The sequence below is a fragment of the Capsella rubella genome, unplaced genomic scaffold (assembly GCF_000375325.1).
Source record: "Capsella rubella cultivar Monte Gargano unplaced genomic scaffold, Caprub1_0 scaffold_4, whole genome shotgun sequence".
Classification (NCBI taxonomy): domain Eukaryota; kingdom Viridiplantae; phylum Streptophyta; class Magnoliopsida; order Brassicales; family Brassicaceae; genus Capsella; species Capsella rubella.
This window is the reverse complement of record NW_006238920.1, coordinates 6,037,086-6,060,135: the sequence shown is the minus strand read 5'-3', so window position 1 is coordinate 6,060,135 and position 23,050 is coordinate 6,037,086. Positions and strand designations below refer to the sequence as shown.

At 31.9% G+C, this 23,050-nt stretch overlaps 6 protein-coding genes, 1 long non-coding RNA gene and 1 pseudogene across 9 annotated transcripts; 6 read left to right on the top strand and 2 right to left on the bottom strand.

Moving 5' to 3' along the window:
* Window positions 1–1,026: 1,026 nt before the first annotated feature.
* Window positions 1,027–2,068, top strand: LOC17889232 (zinc finger A20 and AN1 domain-containing stress-associated protein 3). Its single transcript, XM_006294842.2, has 2 exons — window positions 1,027–1,200; window positions 1,285–2,068. Exon 2 carries the CDS (start codon window positions 1,342–1,344, stop codon window positions 1,855–1,857), a length of 516 nt encoding a protein of 171 aa, XP_006294904.2. The 5' UTR covers window positions 1,027–1,200; window positions 1,285–1,341; the 3' UTR covers window positions 1,858–2,068.
* Window positions 2,037–4,019, top strand: LOC111831080 (annotated as a pseudogene).
* A 321-nt stretch (window positions 4,020–4,340) lies between these two features.
* Window positions 4,341–5,084, top strand: LOC17887903 (agamous-like MADS-box protein AGL97). The gene has a single exon (XM_006296449.2). It carries the CDS (start codon window positions 4,379–4,381, stop codon window positions 5,006–5,008), a length of 630 nt encoding a protein of 209 aa, XP_006296511.1. The 5' UTR covers window positions 4,341–4,378; the 3' UTR covers window positions 5,009–5,084.
* Window positions 5,085–6,960: 1,876 nt separating this feature from the next.
* On the bottom strand, window positions 6,961–8,516 carry LOC17889054 (protein CENTRORADIALIS-like). Its single transcript, XM_006293370.2, has 4 exons — window positions 8,094–8,516; window positions 7,783–7,844; window positions 7,619–7,659; window positions 6,961–7,355 (listed from the first exon to the last, which is right to left on the bottom strand). The coding sequence occupies exons 1-4, from the start codon at window positions 8,295–8,297 to the stop codon at window positions 7,135–7,137; spliced, it is 528 nt and encodes a 175-aa protein (XP_006293432.1). The 5' UTR covers window positions 8,298–8,516; the 3' UTR covers window positions 6,961–7,134.
* A 2,029-nt stretch (window positions 8,517–10,545) lies between these two features.
* On the bottom strand, window positions 10,546–12,537 carry LOC111831185. Of its 2 annotated transcripts, XR_002834411.1 has the most exons (3): window positions 12,357–12,537; window positions 10,925–11,759; window positions 10,546–10,713 (listed from the first exon to the last, which is right to left on the bottom strand). It is a non-coding gene; the product is annotated as an uncharacterized LOC111831185 (long non-coding RNA). The 2 variants fall into 2 exon arrangements; XR_002834410.1 differs by lacking the exon at window positions 10,546–10,713 and having other exon boundaries at window positions 10,834–11,759.
* Window positions 12,538–15,665: 3,128 nt separating this feature from the next.
* LOC111831079 (60S ribosomal protein L10a-2) lies at window positions 15,666–16,374 on the top strand. Its single transcript, XM_023784589.1, has 3 exons — window positions 15,666–15,670; window positions 15,840–15,917; window positions 16,073–16,374. The coding sequence occupies exons 1-3, from the start codon at window positions 15,666–15,668 to the stop codon at window positions 16,344–16,346; spliced, it is 357 nt and encodes a 118-aa protein (XP_023640357.1). The 3' UTR covers window positions 16,347–16,374.
* A 701-nt stretch (window positions 16,375–17,075) lies between these two features.
* Window positions 17,076–18,699, top strand: LOC17889986 (60S ribosomal protein L10a-2). Of its 2 annotated transcripts, none has more exons than XM_023785014.1 (6): window positions 17,076–17,153; window positions 17,333–17,371; window positions 17,588–17,807; window positions 17,909–18,074; window positions 18,186–18,391; window positions 18,484–18,699. In XM_023785014.1, exons 2-6 carry the CDS (start codon window positions 17,367–17,369, stop codon window positions 18,535–18,537), a joined length of 651 nt encoding a protein of 216 aa, XP_023640782.1. In that variant the 5' UTR covers window positions 17,076–17,153; window positions 17,333–17,366; the 3' UTR covers window positions 18,538–18,699. The 2 variants fall into 2 exon arrangements, with proteins under 2 accessions (XP_023640782.1, XP_023640783.1); XM_023785015.1 differs by lacking the exon at window positions 17,076–17,153 and adding an exon at window positions 17,186–17,210.
* Window positions 18,700–21,597: 2,898 nt separating this feature from the next.
* On the top strand, window positions 21,598–22,960 carry LOC17889916 (ferredoxin-3, chloroplastic). Its single transcript, XM_006295103.2, has 2 exons — window positions 21,598–21,696; window positions 22,276–22,960. Exon 2 carries the CDS (start codon window positions 22,291–22,293, stop codon window positions 22,753–22,755), a length of 465 nt encoding a protein of 154 aa, XP_006295165.1. The 5' UTR covers window positions 21,598–21,696; window positions 22,276–22,290; the 3' UTR covers window positions 22,756–22,960.
* The last annotated feature ends 90 nt before the right edge of the window (window positions 22,961–23,050 follow it).

Genomic DNA, 23,050 nt, shown 5'->3' with positions numbered 1-23,050 from the left:
AAACTCAAGAAAACCTGCTATTAACCGGCGACCCGGTTGGTTCAACCAGTTTACCGGGTCATGGGTCAAAAAATTAAATTATGATTTTGAAATAATTATAAGTAAAATCTAAGATTTTAATTATTTTAAAACTTTTTTTAACCTTCTCAATCACCACACAAAAATTTTCGTAGTTGATCATAATTTTTCTATTTTTAATTTTTTCTCTTTTTATTTTGAAAATTCATGGTTATCTGATGTTAAATATATATTGCTAATTGTTCATGTTTTGATTTGTGATGTTTTATTAGCGTGTTTTGTTTTTTCTATTTTTTCTAGATTTGAAAATTTTAATCACTTTATTATTATTGTTATTAGACTTTATATTTTGTTAAATATGCTATGATCTTTCATACTTTTATATTCATTAAATTATATAATATATAAATAAATTTTAATTAATTAACCTGTGGTTGAACCCGATCAATCCGATGACCCGGAAACTAGTCCGGTTCACCATCCGAATCGGGTTTAAAAACATTGGTAAAAAAAATAGAATCCCAAAAATTTGTGGCTATAAATAGTGAAACCATTGGATTGAAACAAAAGAAAACACAACATAATTAATGCAAAAACAAAAATCACGGAAAAATGATCAAAACGCAATTAATAAGATAGTACTAATTGATTTGGTCAGCGACAGATTTGAGACATTTATAAAGAAAGAACCGTTGAACTCTTGTCTTGGTAAGGAGGATGAATGTGGTTTAACCAGAGGCAAAATAGAGGCAAATAGAGCCATTGAACTCTGCACAACCCAATGAAACTGAGCTAGGTTCGTCCCTCCCCCATAATGACCAAATCACACCGTACATGCATAAATTATTACTACAAATATTTAAACAAAGACAAAGAATACTGTAGGAGCTTCTGGAATCTTCTTCAGCATATCAAATTGTCCAAACCAGCCAAAAGCCAATTTTCCAAAAAAAAAAAAAAAAAAAACTTATAATATAAAAGGATTGCTTCATCGTTAGTTTTTCTTTCCCTTTTTCTTGCCTCATTTTCCATATTTCTTCATTTATCTCTTTCCTTTCTCATCTTTTATTTTCCTTTTCCATTGATCTCTCTCTCTCTCACCATTCTCTTCCTTTATATATACCAGATCCGTCTTCTTCGTTTTCTTATTTATTTTTTCTCGAATCGAATCGTTTCAATCAGGTAATGGTTTTTTTCATGAGATTTTGAAGCATAGATCTGGATTTTTGGATTTCTTACTTTTCGATTTTTTTGTTGTTGTTGTAGAAATCTCGCCGGAGTTTGGATCTACTTTTGTTTTTTTTTTTTGGAAATTTTCCGGTTATGGCGGAAGAACACAGACTTCAAGAACCAAAACTATGTGCTAACAATTGTGGTTTCTTCGGAAGCACCGCTACGCAAAATCTCTGTTCTAAATGTTTTCGAGATGGTCAACATGCACAACAAAACTCATCCTCTGCTAAACTCGCTCTTAACCAATCCTTAGCCGCCGTCGCTGTTTCTTCCGGTGGTGGTGTCGCGTCCTCTTCTGTGTCATCATCATCATCATCATCACCGATTGAAACCGATCTGAAAGAAACGAACACTGGGAAACGAGCGGCTGAGACGGAGGTGGAGGAGGAAGAGGAAGTGGTTCCGCCGCAAGATCCGAAACGGTGTTTGACTTGCCGGCGGCGAGTTGGGATCACGGGGTTTCGTTGTAGGTGTGGTTTTGTTTTCTGTGGGACGCATAGGTATGCGGAGAAGCATGAGTGTTCGTTTGATTTCAAACGGGTGGGGAAGGACAAGATTGCTAAGGCGAATCCGATTGTGAAAGCGGATAAGCTCGAGAAGATTTGAGTTTGTTGTTTGTTTTGTTGCTTGTTGCTTTGTTTGTGAGTTTGAATGAAAACAAACACACACATGAAGAAACATATGCGTCAATGTAAAAAAAAATTAATCAGTCATTTTAAATTTAAGCTTATTTGATTTCTTTCAGTTTGGTTTTTACATTTGCATTGTTTAGATTTGATCATGAAATGGGTAGAATTGGGTTTGGTTTGGTTGGTCATGGTTCTGATGTTTTTATAGGTTTGGCTACTCTTCTTGTCTGCTAAGTTTCTGGCCGGCTACAAAACATTGGGTGACTTTGATATGAGATGATGAACATTGTGGTTTCTAAGTCACGTTTACGCACTATATTGAATTATTGATTAGCAAACATCTAACAAAGTAATGATCAGACAATATACAAGCTGAAATATAATTATGAAGACCTTACTTAGCTTGAGTCATGAGATGAGACTTTACCATGGTAAAACTTGTTTTGGTTAGGTTACGAGCTTAAAGATTGAGTCTTTCTTGAACCTTTACAAAAAAAAAAAAAAAGAGTCGTTTTGATTTTAGCATTTATACACACACACAAAGATTCACGTCTGTTTCCACTAATCGCAAAGTCTGAGGGGGTTCTTCTTCTCCCTCTCGAACCGTCCTAGCCCAAAAAAATCGCCCAATTCAAATTTTTCTCCATCGGCAAAATCGAATCTTTCCGATCATACATATTTAAAATCGCTTCCCAAACCTGATAGGAGTCAAACCCTCGTTTTGAGAGGACTAAAATGATCGGACTCTTCTCCGTGGAGTCCGCCGTGTTACTGACGCTGTAGCTCCCTATCAGCTTCCGGGAAAGAAACAGAGGAAGAGATCAAAAGACTAATTAGGGTAAAACTAGGTTGCCAGTGGAGTTACAGGAGTTGCAGAACCACTAAAGCTTAGGGTTTTATATCTCTGTCAATGCTTGTTAAAGCTTTGGTCACAAGGTCAGTATCTAAAGTTCATACCTTTTTTTTGTTTTTGGCTATAGAGAAGTCGATTTTGATCATCTGATGGGAAAAAGGGTTCAAAAACCTTTTATGCTACTTAGATATGATGTGATTAAAATTCAAGTTTCAGCCTTTATCATTGATAGCTATAATCAAGTAATGTAGCATTATGTGGTAGGAGCTTGTGCCAAATTTGCATACTTTTCTTGTTTCGTGCTTTTGTGTCTTCTATAGCATCAGTCAAAAGATTAGTGTGAGATCCAAAAGTTCATGTCTTTTTGCGTTTTTAGCTATGGCGATATCAAATTCTCAAAGCCCTTCTATGCTAGTTCAATAGGTATGTGATTAGACTGAAGTTTCAGTTTCATTATTAATAGCTGTAATCTAGTAATGTAGCATAGTGTGTTATTGGAGCTTGGGCCAAAATCCCATTCTTCTCTTCTTTTGGGCATTGGTTTGAGATATTGTTGCCTTTGTTGCAGGTGGTAGTTATGAGACATGCCATTGGGAACTGCTCTGGAGTTAGATACATGACTGGTGGACTCAAGGACTCAAAGTATATTATGTACCTTGGAAACCTTTTGTTATGCAGACCACATTTCCGACGGTTTATGGAACACTTCCCTTCCCATTGTAAGGACCATACTTAGTCGCAAGAAAATCACGGTAGTTTATGGACATCAAGCTTTGTCTACGCTCTGATGCATGCCAGGACAATGTGCTATAAGTTGTGTTCACAGAACATTCCTTGTATGAGTTTGCTGATATGGGGAGTATTCACATGAGCAAGGTTTTACAGTTCAGTTTAGCTGATATAGACCAGGCAATTTGTGTTTCACACACGAGCAAGGAAAATAAGGTTCTAAGGTCTGGATTGTCCCCCACAAAGGTTTTTATGATACCATATGCTGTTGATACTGCTATGTTCAAGGCGGCTTCTATTCGACCCAGTACTGATGTCATTAGTATAGTTGTCATAGGTAGATTGATTTAATTTATCTGAAAGCTTCAGATTTACTTGTTGAAGTCAATCCAGAAGTATGCTGTTTATACCCCAATGTGATTTTAAACCCTCCTAGCACATATTAGTGTTCAAATAGGAAGAACAGGCTTTCTTCACCCCCTTCTTTTGTACTGTAGGTTCCTCTAGTGTGGAAATTATGGAGTACACTGTGTTCACAATTGCTTTATTCAGTGACATTACTCAATCTTTTTGATGATACCATGCTAAGGGGAAAAAACATAAATAGCTATGATTCTATGATTATAGAGATTACCGATATATTACACTAAACCAGTTAATTGAACCGGTCTTGGTTCGTTTATTACTTTAATTATCAAGGGATTATCAGAAAGAAAAAAAATCGATTGTTTAATTACTGATTAGCAGTCAGAAAAAAGGAAAAAATGTTCAGAGTTTAGGCTTAAGTCTATATATATCGGATTAGAATTTACAGAGTGATCAGTTCCATAATCACATTCTTTCGCAACAAGCAAACACAATCTTTTAGTCTTGTCTCTTTTCTCTTTGTCTGTGAAATTGAGAAAACTACATCACAATGGTTGGGTTGAAGAGGAAGATTGATATAAAGAAGATAAGGGAGAAAGATCCACGAGGGGTTACTTTCTCAAAACGTCGTACGGGTCTTTACAGCAAAGCCTCGGAGCTTTGTCTTCTCTCCGACACACAGATGGCGATCTTAACGACTCCGGTTTCTTCAAATTCACACGCCTCTTTCTACAGTTTTGGTCACTCCTCTGTCGATAGTGTTGTCGCAGCTTTCCTCACGGATCAGACTCCTCCTCGGGATGAGGATGATGATGATGAAAAGTTAGGGTTTTGGTGGGAAGACGAGAGTCTTGTCGATACAGAGGACCAGGAGGAGTTGGGAGAGGTGATTGATTCAATGAAGAAGATGTTAAACGATCTGAAGGAGTTGGAAAATAAGCGAAGAGATCGTGAGGACGTGGAGAAGGAGAAGGGTGTCTCACACGTAACTTGTCAAGAGCAAACCCTAATTCATCAACCGTGTTCTTCAAGTCTATGCTTTGATCAAGATGATGTAACTGTGAATCAAGAGTTTAGTCTTGATGAAATCTTCGATTTAGTGACGAGTTCTGAAGTTGCAGAGATGAATCTGGGGATGTCTTATAACAACAAAAACAACAATGCTTTACTTGGATTTTAAATACTGTTTTGTTGTATGTTTGAAATTTCTTTTATCAAATTTTTTTGACTTATTGTATCTGTGTGTTGTCTTTGTATCAGACCAATTAAATAAAAGATTTGTTTAGAACTTGAAAAAAATAACATATTACAGAACCTTTTAATTATGTTGTTACGAATGGCTCATTCATACTAATTATGATCCTTAAAAGTACAGCAGAAGGAACTACATCACCATATTTGCGAGGTTGATCCGTCGCTTATGGCCGAGGATGAGTGGTGGATATTGCGTTCGTGGCAGGTGTAGCAAGCGAGCCAATCGGCTGGAATCATACTTATGTTACAGAGCAAAATATTATTTCCATTCCTCATTTGAGTCTTACCAGACCAACAACATAACATATGTCCAATCGGGTGAACATCATAACATACATTGCAGTAGAAATAATAGTGGCTTGCAACATATAACCAAATCATCACTTCATCTCAAACATTATTGCTAAAACCATATAACCAAATCATCAGAACCCGAGTATTATCCTACATTGGAGGTTGAGTAGGATCTTAAGTGATATATATAAAATATAGGTCAATCCACTCATTATTTATTGGTTTTGAGTAAAAATACATAATCTAACATGATATAAAATTCTATCCGCCAATTCTCAACTCAATCTACTCATTGCTAATTAGCTAACCTACTGATCCATGCCTGAACATAACGAAATCAATGGCTAGAAAAATCATTATCTCGAGAAAGAAAACAATAGATATTAAATTATTGAAAGTTGAGTGAGATTTTAATTGATATATGAAATATGGTCAAGCAACTCACTGCTAATTTGTTTTGAGTTGAAAGTTCATAGTGTAATGATAATAAACAATAGTTTAGTTCTTTAGGTTGTATATTTCTCATTTTTTTGTTCTTAACATTGAACCTAAAACAAGGGATCTGAAGTAACATTCAATGATGAGTCTAATATCAGAGACTATATATCCTCCATCGATCCATTGGCTGAAGAACAGAAAAACAATCAAACTGATGGAATTAAATAATGAAATGGTGATCTCACAATAAGCTTGAGACAGTGTCATCAGATAAATTAATTCAAATAGTATTCTATTTATACTCAAGACGACTCTTATTAATTAGCTGTGGTTCTAACTGTTACAATTTACAAGGAACACAGTTTGATTCTCTTTACTTTGCTCTCCAGTTCTGATGCAACAAAGAGAAATATTATTTTTTTTGAATAATCAAAGAGGTTCTACACCGATACCCATACATCTTTCACACCAATATAGCCGTAACAAAGATGGCCAAATTGAATGATAAGATTTTTGTGTAGATAGGAAGTAATATGAGTAAATAGATGTAATATATATACATACATATATATATATATATATATGATCCTTCACATGCAACTTTATGATGAAAGCCTAAATTTAACATCTAATATATAATAACCTTTAAATTCATTTATTATTTTTGGAAAATCTACCACTACAGCTATATAAATAATTTTGATGATAATAAATAATATCAGTTTTAATTACATTGAAAATTAAATACTAGAAACTATATGATGAAAGCCTAAATTTAACATCTAATATATAATACCCCTTTATATTTCATTTATTATTTTTGGAAAATATACCACTACAGCTATATAAATAATTTTGATGATAATAAATAATATCAGTTTTAGTTACATTAAAAATAAAATACTATAAACCATCCACCAATAATAAATAATATCAGTTATAATTACATTGAAAAGTAAATACTAGAAACTTTATGATGAAAGCCTAAAATTTAACATCTAAAATATAATATCCCTTTAATTCATTTATTATTTTGGAAAATCTACCAGTATATAGCTTTATAAAAAAATAATATCAGTTTTAGTTACATTGAAAATTAAATACTAGAAACCATCCATCCATCTTTATGAAGTATAAACCATGAGATAAATTATAAGCCAAGTTTATTCAATATCACAAATAGTTCATAACAAATACACATATAAAATACGATAGAGAAAGCTGTTTCCCGTAACTAAAATATAGAATAATGCATGTAACAACACACACATTGTCCAGCCAGAATTAGTTACGGCAAGTACTGGTGCAAGTCATCATTCATCAACGGCGTCTAGCGGCGGTCTCACGCTGACAGTTAAAGAAAACAGCCGCGACGGGGAGGCCAAGATCGTTCGCATGCGCGAACTCTCGAGTGCTGAACTGGTCTCTGTACGATGGCACAGACACAACACTTCCTCTACGGTTCTGCTTGAACAATAGATACACAAAGCGATGTATCCCTATGTTTGGCCTAGGCATCTCGTACCCGATCCTCTCTTTTCCTGTTTTTGTAATAACCTTATATTAAAAAATCTTTGAAAACATAAACGGTAATGAAATTTTTATTTTTTTAATAACTCAGGAGTGATCCCAAATGTTTTCTAGGCCCAAAAATTAATATTTTGGGACCGGAAAAAATTCTAGTCCCGAAGACTAATATCTTGGGGCCGGAAGAAACCATGTTAAATCTCCAACTTCCGTGGCCAATATTATTCGAACCCAGGTAATGAAACTTTATATCTATGGATATGTGTATAGGACTTACCAAATGATACATCAGTCGTCCCAGGGATATCAGTAACAATCCTGAGATTAGTCATTGCAAGAAAATGTTATGTTATGTAATATCATATGTCTCTTATTAACAGTTTAATTTGCTTCTTTTGTTAATCTTTAAATAAAAATTTAAAAGGAACAAATTTAGTTTACCAGTGCAAGTGCTCTCTCAGATAAGGATCACTAGGTCCAGGAACATCAGGATCAGTCATGACCTGTTTTGAAATATTCGATAATATGTGAATACACGTGACACATCCAATATTACATAGATAACACATATATTACACGTATGTATCTGACACAAAACTAGTTCCTTCTGCAGATGATGATAATATAAATAATTAATTTATAACATAAAGATTAAAAATCAATCACATAGCTAACCATATATTTAAATTTTATGTTATCTATGAATATATCATATATGATTTATGTAAATATACAATGAAAGCAATGCGTACCAAAGTGAAGAATGATCTCATGTCACCACCATGAACTTCAACCTTAGGTTTGTTTGTAACAACAGAAGGGAAAAGTTCATGGCCATTGTAGACTTGCTTGTCAGAGTTATAAGTCACTGTCATTTTCACTGCCTGCAAACAATTGTCTACGACATCTCCGATCACTCTCCCGACCATAAGCGGGTCTGACGATATCCGCGCCATCTCGATTGCTTGGTTGGTTATAGAGTTTAGAAGAAGAAATAAAGAATCTCTCTAAGTATGGATCAAAAGAATCAAAGAAATAGTGTTTTGAGTATGGTGAGATTTGTTGTTGTGTGTTGTTGGTGTGGGGAGAGACAAGCTTGGGCTTGCCTTAGGTCTTCTTTGGGAGGGATATGTTTTGTATGTGTTGATTTTGATGAAGCATAAAGTGAGATCATATGAGCATGGTATTTATAAGAGTTTTAGAGAGGAACTTAAATGGCTGTAATGCATTTGATTTGATGTGTAGATCCAAGGAATATATTTCTTTTCTTTTTTGTTAATACAGATGCTTTAGACACACACAAATAAAAAGGAAACGTTTTTTAATCTACGTACATTGATCATCATACACCAAAAATAAAATGATATTTATTGTTTAAGTTGGGTATTAAGTAGCATTAATTATTAATTTTTTCATTGGAAGAAATATATTATTTTTGTATATGTTTATAAGGTACTTTTTTCCTTTTTCGTACTTTATGATTCTATAAAAAATAAAACTCACTGATTCTTAATAAGATTTAAAAATATTAGGTTGAGGAGAAATGTTTTTATGTAATTATATGTTACCAAAAATGAATTTACATAACAAATTATATACTTTAAAAAAAGAAAAAAAAAATTTGTTTCTTTAAAAGAAATTAAAATATTTTTTTCTAGAAGAAAAAGGAAGAAAAGAAAAAAAAAATATTGGGTAACAAAAATTATCACTTTAGTATAAATATAAGTACAGATATAGTAAAAAAATCATCACCAAAATCATCACTATGACTTGAATGGAAAAATGTGATACAATTGTTGATAAAGTGAAATGTGGTTATAATGAATAAGTAAATATATATATATATATATTTATTATAGAATCGCGCAGTTTTGTCTTTATTTGAAATTTATAAATCTAATATTAGGTTTTTGAAGTTATGTTAAAAGAAAAATCTTATAAATGATAAATTAAAAGTTTTATTCTAAAAATATATTAATAAATTTTGTGTTAAAATAATTAAGAGAAAGAGAAATGTCATATGCGCCATTTTCTTCTCTAGCCATTATTTAAACAGAACGAAGGCATTAACTGGTGGCATTGGGGAATTTAGCTTTTTCTTTTTCTTTTTTCCTATCTGAAATTTTCAATTCTAGTACGTTAAAAGGACTAATGTTCTAGATCATATTTTTTTTTTTTTAATTGAAGTTTTATTCTACACTTCTTTAAGAAACCATCGCCATACGTCGTAAAAGTAACTAGGAGTATCTCTGCTAGAGGAAAATAAAGAATGGTCTCTTGTTTTCTTTTTTTTTTTGTCGTCTTTTTTTTTTTGTCGTCGGTCTCTTGTTTTCTAGTTTCAATAGGTGTCCAGATGAAAAATATGTAGCTGTTTTCTACTACAAGCTAAAGGGACATATATTGCAAACTAAAATATTTCTGCTAAAACCAAATCACTATACTAAAAATTATATAATGAAACATGTACATGTATATAAATGTCATAGTTCTTAAATTATAAGTGACATACATTTCTATAATGAAATTAAACATGTACATATATATAAATGTCATTGTTCTTAAAATCGGTTTAAGCGGTTTCCTAGGCGTTAAGCGCTTAGTTACCGTCTAGACGCCTATCTCGACAACTTAATATGCATGCAGTTCGGGAACACTTTGGGGTGAACACCCATCCGAACGAGTAGGGTCAATAGTTCAGCATTTAGGCTGTAACATTTAACAACAAAAAAAAGTTTTTAACCCAACAAATTACATTGATTTTTTTTTTCAGTGTATTTGAGAATATTTCCATTCAAAAGAATGAAGCTAGTCTCGAAACATCTAAATTTAATTTTTGTGACCGAATTATCGAAAAATTAACCTGCACTACAAGAAAACATGTCGATATCCTACCGAAATTCCAACAAAATAAATGGTATGAAAAATTTCCTACGGAAAACTTCGCTGTTTTTCTTATAGTACTGGCTATATAATTTAACTATTCTCTATGTAGCTAAAAACATCAGTATCATAAGTCTCTTGGTCTTGATTTTGATATGAATTTTTAAGTATCCTTCTTTAGCACTACTTAGAGAATTTGTTCTTAAAATTTTTCTCTTTTTAAAAACAAAGTCGAACCTATGAGTGGATGAGAAGTGGCAGCAGATTTACCAATATGGTCCTTAAATAAATTCCTTAATTATATTCTTTTTTGGACTGTACGCATAAATAGAACACATATATACATGCATGAAAATTATTCAGTTAACTTAGTCATCAGAGAAATGTTATAAAAAAAAGAACCAACAAGAACCTTTTTTTATTATTTATTCCAAGTGACAGTGTCGACCATGAATCACAGCTTTGGCTGCTTAGTGTGTTTCCTACTTTTGTCTACGAATAAAGAAATTTCAAAGTGTCATATATTCTGGTTACAAAACTCAACGTCGCTTTTGCAATAGGAGTAATTGGAAACTAAAACATTTCTACAAAAGTATTAAATTATTGGAGTAATGAGGAGAAAAATATATTCTCTGTTAGGTGTGTGGGATGTATTGCAAAAGAATATATCCCAAAACAACTAAGTGTTATTCTTTGGACTTACCATTTTTGGAAATTTTAATGTTGGCGACCCACAACACCCACCAATACGTTTCCCACACATACAAAGGTAAAGGCTGACAAATTGTGAAAGGTCACTTCACAACTTGTGAAAGGTCACTTTGATAGAAAGAAAAATTATATAAAAAAAAAAATCACTTCTTCTGTCACACACCTTTCTTTATTAGTTTCTTTCCTTTTCCATAAATAAACTATGAAGAAGGGAAAAAACAAGATCTGGGTTTCCACTTATAGAAACCCTGATTCCAATCTAACTGTCCTCAGGTTACACGTTTCAAGTGTACTTTGCATGTGATCGTGATTTTATCTTTACTTTAGCATATGCACCCATAACAATCTGTGAAACACTAAACATAAATATTAAAAAAATTAAGCATAACATGTCAATATGTCATACACTGTCTTATTCGCATGTCCTGTAAGAGAACATCTCTTTTTTTTCTTCATTAGGTATATAGTGAAAAAAACAATTTAAAGCTCGTCAAGAACATCGCCTAGAGCCGTTAATTAGTTCGTGACTTCGTTAAAAATTAGAATAGGCTAGAACCAATTTAAAAGACACATGATTCACATAGGCTAGAACCAATTTAAAAGTGATAACCAATTTAAAAAAGCTAGTCAAGAACATCGGCTAGAACCGTTAATTGGTGGCTTCGTAAAAATTAGAATGTTTATTATATAGTTTTTTCAGTGTTTTGTAGAAAAGAGACATTATATATTCACATAAATATATAAATACATTGAGGCATTACTGACACGTTTTTGCACCAACGTGATTAATTTGTCGACAGGATCACCGTCCATAAAACCGAAATTTTCTACAAAATATTATAACAAATGGTTAGAAGCTATAAATTTAATTCTCGAAGTAATTAACAAATTGGTGAATGCATATAAATAATTTTGTCGTGCATGGAGGTTAATAGTCATTGCGACCATGGATTGATTCATTATATATCAACAGGTACACGCTTAATTAATGTGACGTTTTAGTAAATAAGAAGTTATAACCACAAAGATACAATGTGAGTTTAAGTCCTTTATCAAGAAAAGAAAAAACACACAAAATATGTTAGTTTAAGTCGTCGAGATAATGAATTAGTTTAAGTTTTATTCTCTGGACTGAATGTTTTTCAGTGAGTAACCACTGAATTTAGACAAACTAAGCAAATGTTAAGTAAGTTTAAACGAGAATTCAAATTATACTATTAGCATTGGGCATGCAACATGGTTTCTTGCCGTTTTTTTTAAGGAAAAAAGATTGTCAGCTACCTGAAGTATCGAGAAATACATGGCTACACATACCAAATATAAGAATGGATACTTAGCAACGTCAAGTATATGTATGACATGGCGACATGTACGAAGTATATGATGTCATGTGCTCAATACCCGACACATAAATCTCAGTTTACCGGACGATTTACTCCGGCATTGACCCAACGTTGACTCATCAGAACCAAAAACCAGGACCGATCGGTTTAACTAACCAAAATTTATGACCCGACCCAGCTTATGCACAAACCATTCCCAATTAGGATTGTTCTCACAATCCATTCACATATCGTTTCCCTAATTATGCATCAGATATATTATATATATAGGTAGATATTTCATGAGTGTTATTACATGTTTTCACGAACTTGTTAATTAAAGGTGTTTACTTAAGTTTACTCCAAACAAAAACAAAAAAGTTTATTGCTATGCTCAACTACATCTTGGCTAGCACCTCTCGTAAAATATTCAAGCCTTGATTCCGAAATCTCGAATCTACATTTATTATTATCATGACGTAGGTTGGATCAACATAGATTGTTTTATTCTAATTAAAATTCACAAAATGCAATATTAATTTTAGTTTTTTTTCTTTCTCTTTCAAAGGTATTTTACATTGATTTTTTACCAAAAAAAGGTATTTTACATTGATTTATATTAGATTTTTTTATTAATCTTTTTTAAAATGTATTATGTTGACACATGTCAAATTCCAATAAACTAGTGAAATCATATCACAATCTTATTAATTCTAATCACATAGTTTGTCGCTATTGGATAAATACCCTCTCATTTTTATCATTTTTTTTTTGCTATTTTAGTTATACTATAAATTTGTTAATGAAAATCTTTGCATATATATTTTAATGTGGCAAATTTGATATTAACTTACGTATAGTTTCTTTGCCCAAAAAAAAAACTTAGTAAAATATTCTTAATAAAGAGCTAAGTTTTGCTTTAAGAATCTTTAGTTTCTTAGTAAATATTTTTTTTAAAAGATTAATCTTATACACGATTATGTGGTTAAATTTTGTAACTTTTTTTATTATTATTGTATACACGTGCCAAAATCTTGTAAATGATAATTGAATAATATAAGATCATGATCATTTTCCACAGCGTAGTAATAATTGTGTCATGATCCAATAACGCATGCAATATTTATTAATGAGCACACGCAAAACCATTAACTAGATGAGATCATTTTCTCATAAAATTTTAAGGTTTGCTCGTAACGTTGACGCTTCTCTCCCAACTACACAAGTAGTCGTATCATCCTTAGAACTAATTGGTATAGAGGCCATAAGCATTGACGAATTCGAACAATTAGAAAGAGGTTTAATTACGTCAAGACAGAACCATAATTCTAACGAAAGTGCAACATTAGTAAATAGGAAATTGGTGTGGAAAGCCGAAACGTGAAACTAGAAAGCGTTCGACGACAAGTAACGGAATCATGTTCCGATATGATTCTTCGAGTTACTCTCTGAATTTTGATGATGGAATAAGGGAAAATAATGAGGAAGTTTTCGTGTCTAATGTACCTAAACATTCGCATAATCTCCAAGATAGATAAAAAGCACGTAAGTAAAGGTTCTTTGGGAAATCAATATGATTGTCTATATTATAAAATTATAATATATTGATTTCCCAAAGAACTTTTATTCACGTACTTTTTATCTATCTTGGAGATTGTATGATTGTCTATATTATAAATTATAATTTATAAGTAGTTTATCATAATCAAATATGCACATTAGTATTTGGATTATATAGATTAATATGGGAAAAATTGTAATTATATTGCTAGTAGAAAAAAAGTTGGAGGTCTTATGCAAACGTAACCCGATCGGGCTGTAATTTGATGACAAGGTTTATTTTACTGATGGCTTGAGATTTAACGGTGGGATTAAAATTTCAAATATTAATTTGTATTTTATTTGAGTTTCTTCAACCTATCCTAAGTAGAGTCAATCTAGACAATATTGTCAATGCCATAAAGGCCAATCAGCTACGCATCCTCTGAGTGTGAGTCACCATGCGTATGCTTCTGAATTACCTGATTGTTCATTTTGGTACTTATAGTCAAGTATGTCATGTATAGTTTTGTATGTTGTCAACTCAACAGTTTTGGAATCAGAGGCGAAAAAAAAATGTAATTATTAGTCTCATACTCACCACGTATTCGGTAGCTCGTTGTTCTTTAACGTACATTGTCTCGTAATTTGCTGCAACTATTAATGTTGGAGAACAAAAGTACAGATAATACAAGTTTCGTGCATATCAAATTGTTAATACAACGTAAGAGTATAAAAACGATCAACGACAAAATAATGTATATTATATGGCATGTGTGTTTAGAATTAAGATGGTCTCAGAGACTCACACTCTTCAAATATCTGATTCCATCTGATTCGGTCCACATGACTAATTTTTCTTCTTTACATTTTTTAGTCATTTCATCGTCATAGGTAAAAAAATGTACAATCAAGTAAATGGGAAGAAGAATTTAAAATGGAATAAATTAGAAGAATTAATACATTCCATTATCTTCCGTTCGAAATTTTTTTTTGTGTCAACAATTTTACTGATTAAATAAAGAAATTATGCAAAATTCATAAAATAAATAATAACAAAGCATAGACTAGTTGGTTTGATGCGTTTATGTAGATATGTTTAAGTTGGTGGTAAAGAGAATGCTTCAACATTAAATTATGATTGGGTGTAAAATCATATTTTTTTGGGTAAAACATTTTTTTTCTTGTAAGTTAATGTAAATAAGATGATTGCATGATTTGTGGTTTTATGTAAAATATTATTTGAAAATGTTATGTAATTATATTTTATTCGAGATTGAGAAACCATATGTTTAATATTTGACTAGTAATAATGCTAAATATTTGGCGAAAGTACTAATGAATTATAATTTAAATAGAATAAAATATTATAATAATGTTACTAATTTTAAATATAGAAATGCAAAAATCAGTGTAACTAACTTTTGGTAAAGTCACAAATAAGAAGTAAACGATTTTGATCTTCAGGAAAGTGACTTTGACAAAATATAAAACCAAAACCCATATATATATATATATATATATATATATTAATAACTATGTCTGAGACTAAATATTTATTTTTATTTCCTAAAGATAAATTTTATATTTCATATACAATAAAACTTTTAATTTAACCTTTTTGTGAAATTAATTTATATTTTTTTTTAAAAAAAACCCGTATGTCGAGTGTCCTAATCTAGTTAATACAGAAAGATTACTTTTAAATGAAAGAAAAAACTAATTAATTACCTAGATTAGGGCTTCCCCTTTCTTCACCACTTCACCTTACAGATTTGTCTCTCTCCGACATCATCACTTCTCCTTTCGACTTATTGTTCTGTTTCTGGTTTCCAAGGATCAGAGATTCGTGAGCTGAGTAGAAAACTCAAGATGAGGTACTTTTAAAATATTTCCTTTACGCTTCCACCAGTTTTCATATAGATCTCTATTGCTAGAGTAGTATTAGTGTTTGCTAATTTTGCTAATTTTGCTAATTGTGGTTGTATTATTGCTCTATATATGGATTATATAAACAACTGAGAAATGGGTTTGTTCATTGTATAGTAAACTTAATAGTGAGGCTATTAGAGAAGCCATTGCTTGTATCAGGCGTACATGTGAGGAGAGGAAACTCAATGTGAGGTACTTCTTGAAAGATACGCTTCTTCCAATTTTTATATGTACATCTCTATTGCTATAGTTTTAGTTAATCTTAACATAATCATACTAAGATTGATATGTTATTGAGTAATCATAGTTTTCGACCTTATTGTCCAATGGAATGGGTTTGTATATAGGAAGCTTCAAAGTGAGGCTATTGAAGAAGCCATTACAGTTATTAGGAGAAAATCTAATGAGGAGAAGAAACATAACTTTAAGGAGACAGTAGTGAAGCTTCAGAGTGAGGCTCTTAGAGAAGCCACTACAACTATCAAAGACAAATCTGAGGAGAAGAAGTGTAACTTTGTAGAGACAATGGAGTGTCAGAGTGGTATGAAGAACTGTGAACCAACAAAAGAGAAGTGTTTCAATGGATCTGTTAAGCTCCTAAACATTCCTGTCAAGAAATGAAGATATGCATATGTCTGGAGAGATGCTCAGTTAGCATGTTGAGGAGATTAATAAAATTCAAGTTGTGTTTTTGTGTTCATGTCTATCGAGAATGATTCTTGAATGTTGTTACTTAGGTTTCACTACAAGAAAACAAGGATGTAACCGACGGAAATACCGATGGATTTAAATCCGTGGTAATTATGGTAATTACCGACGGAAAACCGATCAAATTTTGACGAAATTATTTTTATCGGTACTCGTTGGTTTAGTGATGGATTTGTTTTACCGACGGACATATTCGTCGGTAATCCGTGGGTTAAAACTGTTTTCGACGAATTACAGACAGATTTGTCCGTCCGTTCTAAGCTATTTTCTTGTAGTGGCCATGGCTTGACACATGGTCTCATGAATCTTTTTTCATCTCCTCAATCAGAATCATCCTTTATATTCCAACTATGGTTTTTGTTTATCAAAAGCTCTAATGCATAAATTTTTATCAAAACAAATCTCATAAACGTAAATAAAATAACCTCAACAGTTTTAAGAATGAGCCAAGTGATCATGTTTTTGTTTGATAAAAACTTAATACTTAACATGTCCCATAATTTCGATTGTGTATGACAACAACAAAACACAGCTATATTGAAAATGGGCTTAATTAGTAATCATCACAGGCGGCCCAGAAATGTAACAAAGGCCCATTACAAATGAAATCAATCCAGCTAGGGTTTTAGTCTCTTCCTTTCATTTTTTCTTCTTCCTTCGTATAAAATCTTCAGCCGCCTCTGAAACATAACTAGGGTTTCCGCTTCCTTCACCATTCAGGTTCGTCTCTCTCCACACATCGTCTCGTCACTTCTCTTTTCGTCTTCTTCGTTCATTGTAATTTCGTGAGCTTTTTGTTATGACGTTTTCGATTTCTGCTGATTCATCTGATTACTAAGTAAAAAATGAAGATTTTAGCTTTTTGTCTTTCTCTGATTGATTTGCTTTTTCGTTTACAGGATCAAAGGTTCGTGAACTGAGAAGAAACTCAAGATGAGGTACTTGAAAAATCATTCCTTTACGCTTCTATTGCTATAGGATTAGTGCCTCGCTAGTTTTGATATGATGGCTTAGAGAGTAATTTGTAATTGTTGAATTGTGCTCATTGCTCAATGGATCATAGAAGTTGATGTTGCTTTGTTCGTATTGTTCAATTGAAAGTTAAAGTACATTGCTTTATCTGATTTGGTGAAATGGGTTTGTTTGTGATATAGTAAGCTTCAGAGTGAGGCTCTTAGAGAAGCCATTTCTACAGTGAAGACCAAATCTGATGAGAAGAAACGTAACTTTGTGGAGACAGTTGAGCTTCAGATTGGTCTCAAGAACTACGACCCACAAAAGGATAAGCGTTTCAGTGGATCTGTTAAGCTTCCCCACATTCCTCGCCCAAAAATGAAGATTTGTATGCTTGGAGATGCTCAGCATGTTGAGGAGGTGATTGAAATCTCTCTACTTCTGTCTTGGAATGATTCTTATGTGTTGTTTTTTGGTTTGTATTGGTGATTAAGACAGTATTTGATGTTTTGTTTTGGTAGGCTGAGAAAATGGGACTTGACTACATGGATGTTGAGGCTTTGAAGAAGCTCAACAAAAACAAGAAGCTTGTTAAGAAGCTCGCCAAGAAGTACCATGCTTTCTTGGCTTCTGAGTCTGTTATTAAGCAGATTCCTCGTCTTCTTGGTCCCGGTCTTAACAAGGCAGGCAAGTTTCTTCATCAACTCAATTGAACAGTCAGCTACTTTTGAGTATAATGGTCTCATTTTCAAGATTTTTGTCTGAATTATTTTCTTTTTGTCTTTGATTGATGATCAGGAAAGTTCCCAACACTAGTGAGTCACCAAGAGTCTTTGGAAGGAAAGGTGAACGAGACCAAAGCCACAGTGAAGTTCCAGTTGAAGAAAGTTCTATGTATGGGTGTTGCTGTTGGTAACCTTTCCATGGAAGAGAAGCAGCTCTTCCAGAATGTGCAGATGAGCGTTAACTTCCTTGTCTCCCTCTTGAAGAAGAACTGGCAAAACGTATAAACTCTTTACATCCTCTGAAAACATCTTTAATCCCTCTGTTTTAATCTTTCTCTGATCTTATATTTTGATTTGAATCTCTGTTGCAGGTAAGGTGTTTGTACTTGAAGAGCACCATGGGACCACCTCAAAGAATCTTTTGAGCTCTCTCTTCTTCTCTACTCCTTATATCTCAGAATTTTGCATTGTGTTTTTGTTTCAGAGATCTGTGCTTCTTGGGATATGGTTTGGATTGATATTAGCAGTTGTTTTTGGTTGACAATATTTTATGCAATATTCTCTTCAGTTATCTTTTTCTATTATCACCTAAACTCTATGCCTTTGATTCTTAACTCAGCAAATTTCTGAGATATCTTATCTCTTAACAAAATTTACCATTCCAATTGTGAACAAAATCATTGTTTCTAATTCTCAGTTTCAGTATAGAGTAAGTGATTAGCGTGCGGTTAATCACTCGTATATATAAAGGGTTTTATATGATTCGCTTGCAAATAAGGAATAACCTAATCACTCAAAATTAAACAAGTCTGAATCTTTCAAGAAGAGAGAACTTATTATACTTGAGAATGAAAATTTGAGAAACAAAACTCAAAACAGATAAGCAAGTAAAAATACATTCTATTATATATAAAGATTTGAATAGAAAGCAAATAACAAAAACTTACATTTTGAGAGTATAACAACGATTTGTATTTATTATATGCATATTTACCACTTATATCTTTGTCAACTTTTCTACTACTAAAATATTTTAATTCTTTTTTAGTTTTCTCTAAAAAATTAATTTTTAAGTTAAAAATTCAATTTCTATATTAACAAAAGAGGAATAAGAAAAGAAAGAAAACATTCAACAAATTATATGAAACAACATATATAAAAAGTCTTTCTTTAAAATACTTTTGTAGTAGAAAAATTTAATTATATTTACTCTAAGCTAATTTTTTTTTCCGGGTATTCTTTCTAATATAGATGTGTATAATGATTTTCCTATATATATTTTGAAAGTATAATATTAGGGTTCTATATGTATATATATATCACATATTTGATTTAATTACTTTTTGTGTTTTCTTTCAAAAAAAACGAAAATGATATACATATTTTTAATTATACAATTGAAACATTACTTGATGAACTTAAAGAAACACTTCGCATAGACCACTTTCTCGATGAGTGACAAAATCTCCACTAACAATTTTCGACACAATAATTGTTAGTCACATAATTGCATTCTACCGTGTCCGTGCAGAGCACTAGGAGCATCCTTAAGCATAAGTTAGGAGCATCCTTATAATCTTATAATGTAAAAAAGTTTAAAATATTTAAAAATAAAAAAATAACTTTAAATTAAAAACATATAAATAAACATAAAATTGATTTGGAAATAAAAAGAAACATAAAATACAATGCAAAATTATTTTAAAAAGAAAAAATAAAGTGAAAATAAAAACATAAAAAACTACAAACATATTTATTAAAGCACACAAACATTATATTAAACTGATACAAAGTTTAAAAACTTTGTTAATCATTTGAGGGAAGAAGAAAATGAAAAAATGTTTTTTTCACATTTTTTATGAAAAATATTTTTTCTTTTTACAATGCTCTAATCACTTACAGAATTACACGTGGCAAAAGATGTCCCAACAAAATTTTTTTAACTATAAATCGGATATCTTTTCTCAATCTACTGTACAATTATTTTGGACTTATAATATTGACCTAAAACCCAATCGATTATATCGTTAAAGATGGCCTAATAAGCTAATACTAGTTTGTTTATATCACAATAATAAATAAAGTTAGTTTACCGATATGGATTTGTGTCCCAACAAATAGTGGTTTACTTAGATGAATATTTATGGATGTTAATGGTGGTAAAACTTTTCATTACTAGACATTAGAAGAAACGAAAGATAGTACCAAATAATAATTCTAAGTTTCGTCGCTTTATGTCGACATAATGGTATAATTAGAGAGATGATTAGAAAAATAAGAACCAACAGTGTAATCTCTAGGGTAGGTCCTAAATAAGCGTTGCATTGCGTATACGTCCAATGGAGTCGGTCAAGGGGCGCCCGTTCGTTGTAAGATTTGTGAAAATTGCCGAAGTTTTTGACCTTTGGTCTCACTCATCCATCAACAAAAAGCCATTACGCAACGTAAGTGTGTATACTTCTATATTACTAGTTTTAGCTAGTTTTCACGATTTCTAATATATATAGAGAGATTTGTAACTTTGTACTTGTGAGTTGTTAGTGTCGTTTCCGTGTTACTCTCTAGAATCTAATGTAATGAATATTTCTGTTGTTGTCAACATACAAATAATGCAAAAAGAACAACAAACAAAATAAAATAACAAAATGGAACAATTGTTGAATTAAAATATATTTGTTTTTCTATCACTATGTTAACTTTAATTAAATAAAAAGATAATTTACAAAGAATTAGTATTTTCCAACTATCAATAAATATTCATGTATGATAAATCATTTACTTTATACAAGAACAAAAATTAATCCAAATTTCTTCGAGCAATATATTTTTATTTATTTAGGATGTTGATTCAATTACGGATTTTAGTAAATTTAGAAATCCAAACACAAATAGTTCTGTTTTTCAGTTTTTATTTTCAGGTACACATCTAAATATTAAATATCAGAAAAGTTTCATATCAATATGACATATATTGTAACTATATTTTATTAATTTCACTACGGTGATAAAAATTACCATATTATAAATAATCTAATCTTCACAAAACTAATCATTTAAAAAATATATAATTATTCTTAAAAGAGATAAATACCTAAATATTTAATTTTATTTGATATGATTCCCTAGATAAATACATCATTTTAATCTTAATCTTAATCTTAATCTTAATCTTAATCTTAATTAAAAATAAAAATAGTAAACGAGTAAAAAATATAAATCATCAGTTCTTCACAAAAGTAATCATATTTAAGTATATAATTATTATTTTTTAAAGAGATATATACCTTAGATTTTTTTTAATGTTATACAATTGTCTAGATAAATATATGTTTACATAATTTAAATCTAAAATAGTAGAAAATGAAAATAAAAAGAGTAAACAATTATGAAGCCGACTCAGGTCAGGTCAGGTGGCACAAGATGGGCCGTCACGGCCTTCCAAAAGCCACACTTCCTTCCCCTTTTTATATATAAATATATATTTTGCTTTCACCTCTCGTCTCTCAAACCTCTCCACCAACCCTCTCTCTCTCTCTCTCTCTCGCACTCTCCGCCTCCTCTCTCAATCTCAATCTCTCTCTCAGGTAAGTTTCAGATTTGTTGACTTTGATAATGTTTTGTTTCAGGTGTGTTCTCTTTTACTTTTTGATCTGATGGATCATCCTTGTCTTTTTTCTTTATTGACTTCTTCGTTGGGACAAACAAACAAATTTCAAAAATATCTTTCGATTTCGTTTGTTTCGTTATCTGATGATAATGACCGATTTGATCTTGGATTGTTCCTATACAGATTCTAATCTAATCATCGTTTTAATTTTTTTTCTGATTTTGTTAATCTCTTCTTTTGATGTGTTTAGAGTTTGATTAGTGAGTTGTTAAGTCTTTTGACGTGTTTTAGAGTTTGATTTGATGATAATTAGTTATGTTATTAGTCTTGGAGCATCGAGTGAAGGTCTAATATAGCTTTATGCTTGAATCTTCTCATTACGCTCCATATAGTTAATTTCATGATTTGCTTATTGGGAAACAGATTTGTTATCTTGGTTCTTGTTTCCATTGCAACTTGTGATGCACATTCTCAAAAATAAGTGTTGTAGAGATCTTGTTACTATGTGTTGTTCTTAGTTTGTTGCAACAAACATTGAACTGTTTTGTGAATCCAGGTGAAGTTTTAAAGAATGGCGACTGTGCGAATCTCCTCGACTAGTATGACTAAGGCGGTTCTTGGAAGTCAGGCGACTAACAAGCTTATTACTAATAAGAGCTACAACTTATCAGTTGGATCAACCAACAAGGTTTCGAGATCTTTTGGTTTGAAGTGCTCGGCGAATTCTGGTGCCACGATGTCAGCTGTATACAAGGTCAAGCTCTTGGGACCTGATGGTCAAGAAGATGAGTTTGAGGTTCAAGACGACCAATACATATTGGATGCAGCTGAGGAAGCTGGAGTTGACTTGCCTTACTCTTGCAGAGCCGGTGCTTGTTCGACTTGCGCGGGTCAGATTGTGTCGGGGAATGTTGATCAGTCGGATGGTTCGTTTTTGGAGGATAACCACTTGGAGAAGAATTATGTTTTGACTTGTGTGGCTTACCCACTGTCTGACTGTGTGATCCATACCCACAAGGAAACTGAACTTTTCTAAGTTCGGATTCGCGTATTTGGTAATGATGCAAATTGTTATTTGAGCGGTCTTTTTTAGTTGTTATTACCAGTTTGGTTCTACGGATTTGTGTGGTTTTAAGGGTATGCATTTGTATGGAAATGACTCGAGATATGCCTTTTTAGTGTTCATGAATCTGTCACTGGGAAGCAACTGGTTAATAAAAATGGTTTTAAGTTTCGACAAATCGTTCTGTTATGTGTTCATCATCTTGATGTTGTTTACTTTTTCCTCTCTTGAATCCAAACAGAAGTGAGATGACCAAATTTGAAGAAGA

Coding starts and splice junctions, on each gene's coding strand:
- LOC17889916 (XM_006295103.2), top strand. CDS start 22,291: ATGGCGACTGTGCGAATCTCCTCGACTAGTATGACTAAGGCGGTTCTT.
- LOC17889054 (XM_006293370.2), bottom strand. CDS start 8,297: ATGGCGCGGATATCGTCAGACCCGCTTATGGTCGGGAGAGTGATCGGA. Junction 7,660..7,782: donor CTGAGAGAGCACTTGCACTG/GTAAACTAAATT, acceptor GACTAATCTCAG/GATTGTTACTGATATCCCTG. Junction 7,356..7,618: donor GACGACTGATGTATCATTTG/GTAAGTCCTATA, acceptor TTACAAAAACAG/GAAAAGAGAGGATCGGGTAC.
- LOC111831079 (XM_023784589.1), top strand. Junction 15,918..16,072: donor GAGAGGAAACTCAATGTGAG/GTACTTCTTGAA, acceptor GTTTGTATATAG/GAAGCTTCAAAGTGAGGCTA.
- LOC17889986 (XM_023785014.1), top strand. Junction 18,075..18,185: donor TCCCGGTCTTAACAAGGCAG/GCAAGTTTCTTC, acceptor ATTGATGATCAG/GAAAGTTCCCAACACTAGTG. Junction 18,392..18,483: donor TGAAGAAGAACTGGCAAAAC/GTATAAACTCTT, acceptor TCTCTGTTGCAG/GTAAGGTGTTTGTACTTGAA.
- LOC17889232 (XM_006294842.2), top strand. CDS start 1,342: ATGGCGGAAGAACACAGACTTCAAGAACCAAAACTATGTGCTAACAAT.
- LOC17887903 (XM_006296449.2), top strand. CDS start 4,379: ATGGTTGGGTTGAAGAGGAAGATTGATATAAAGAAGATAAGGGAGAAA.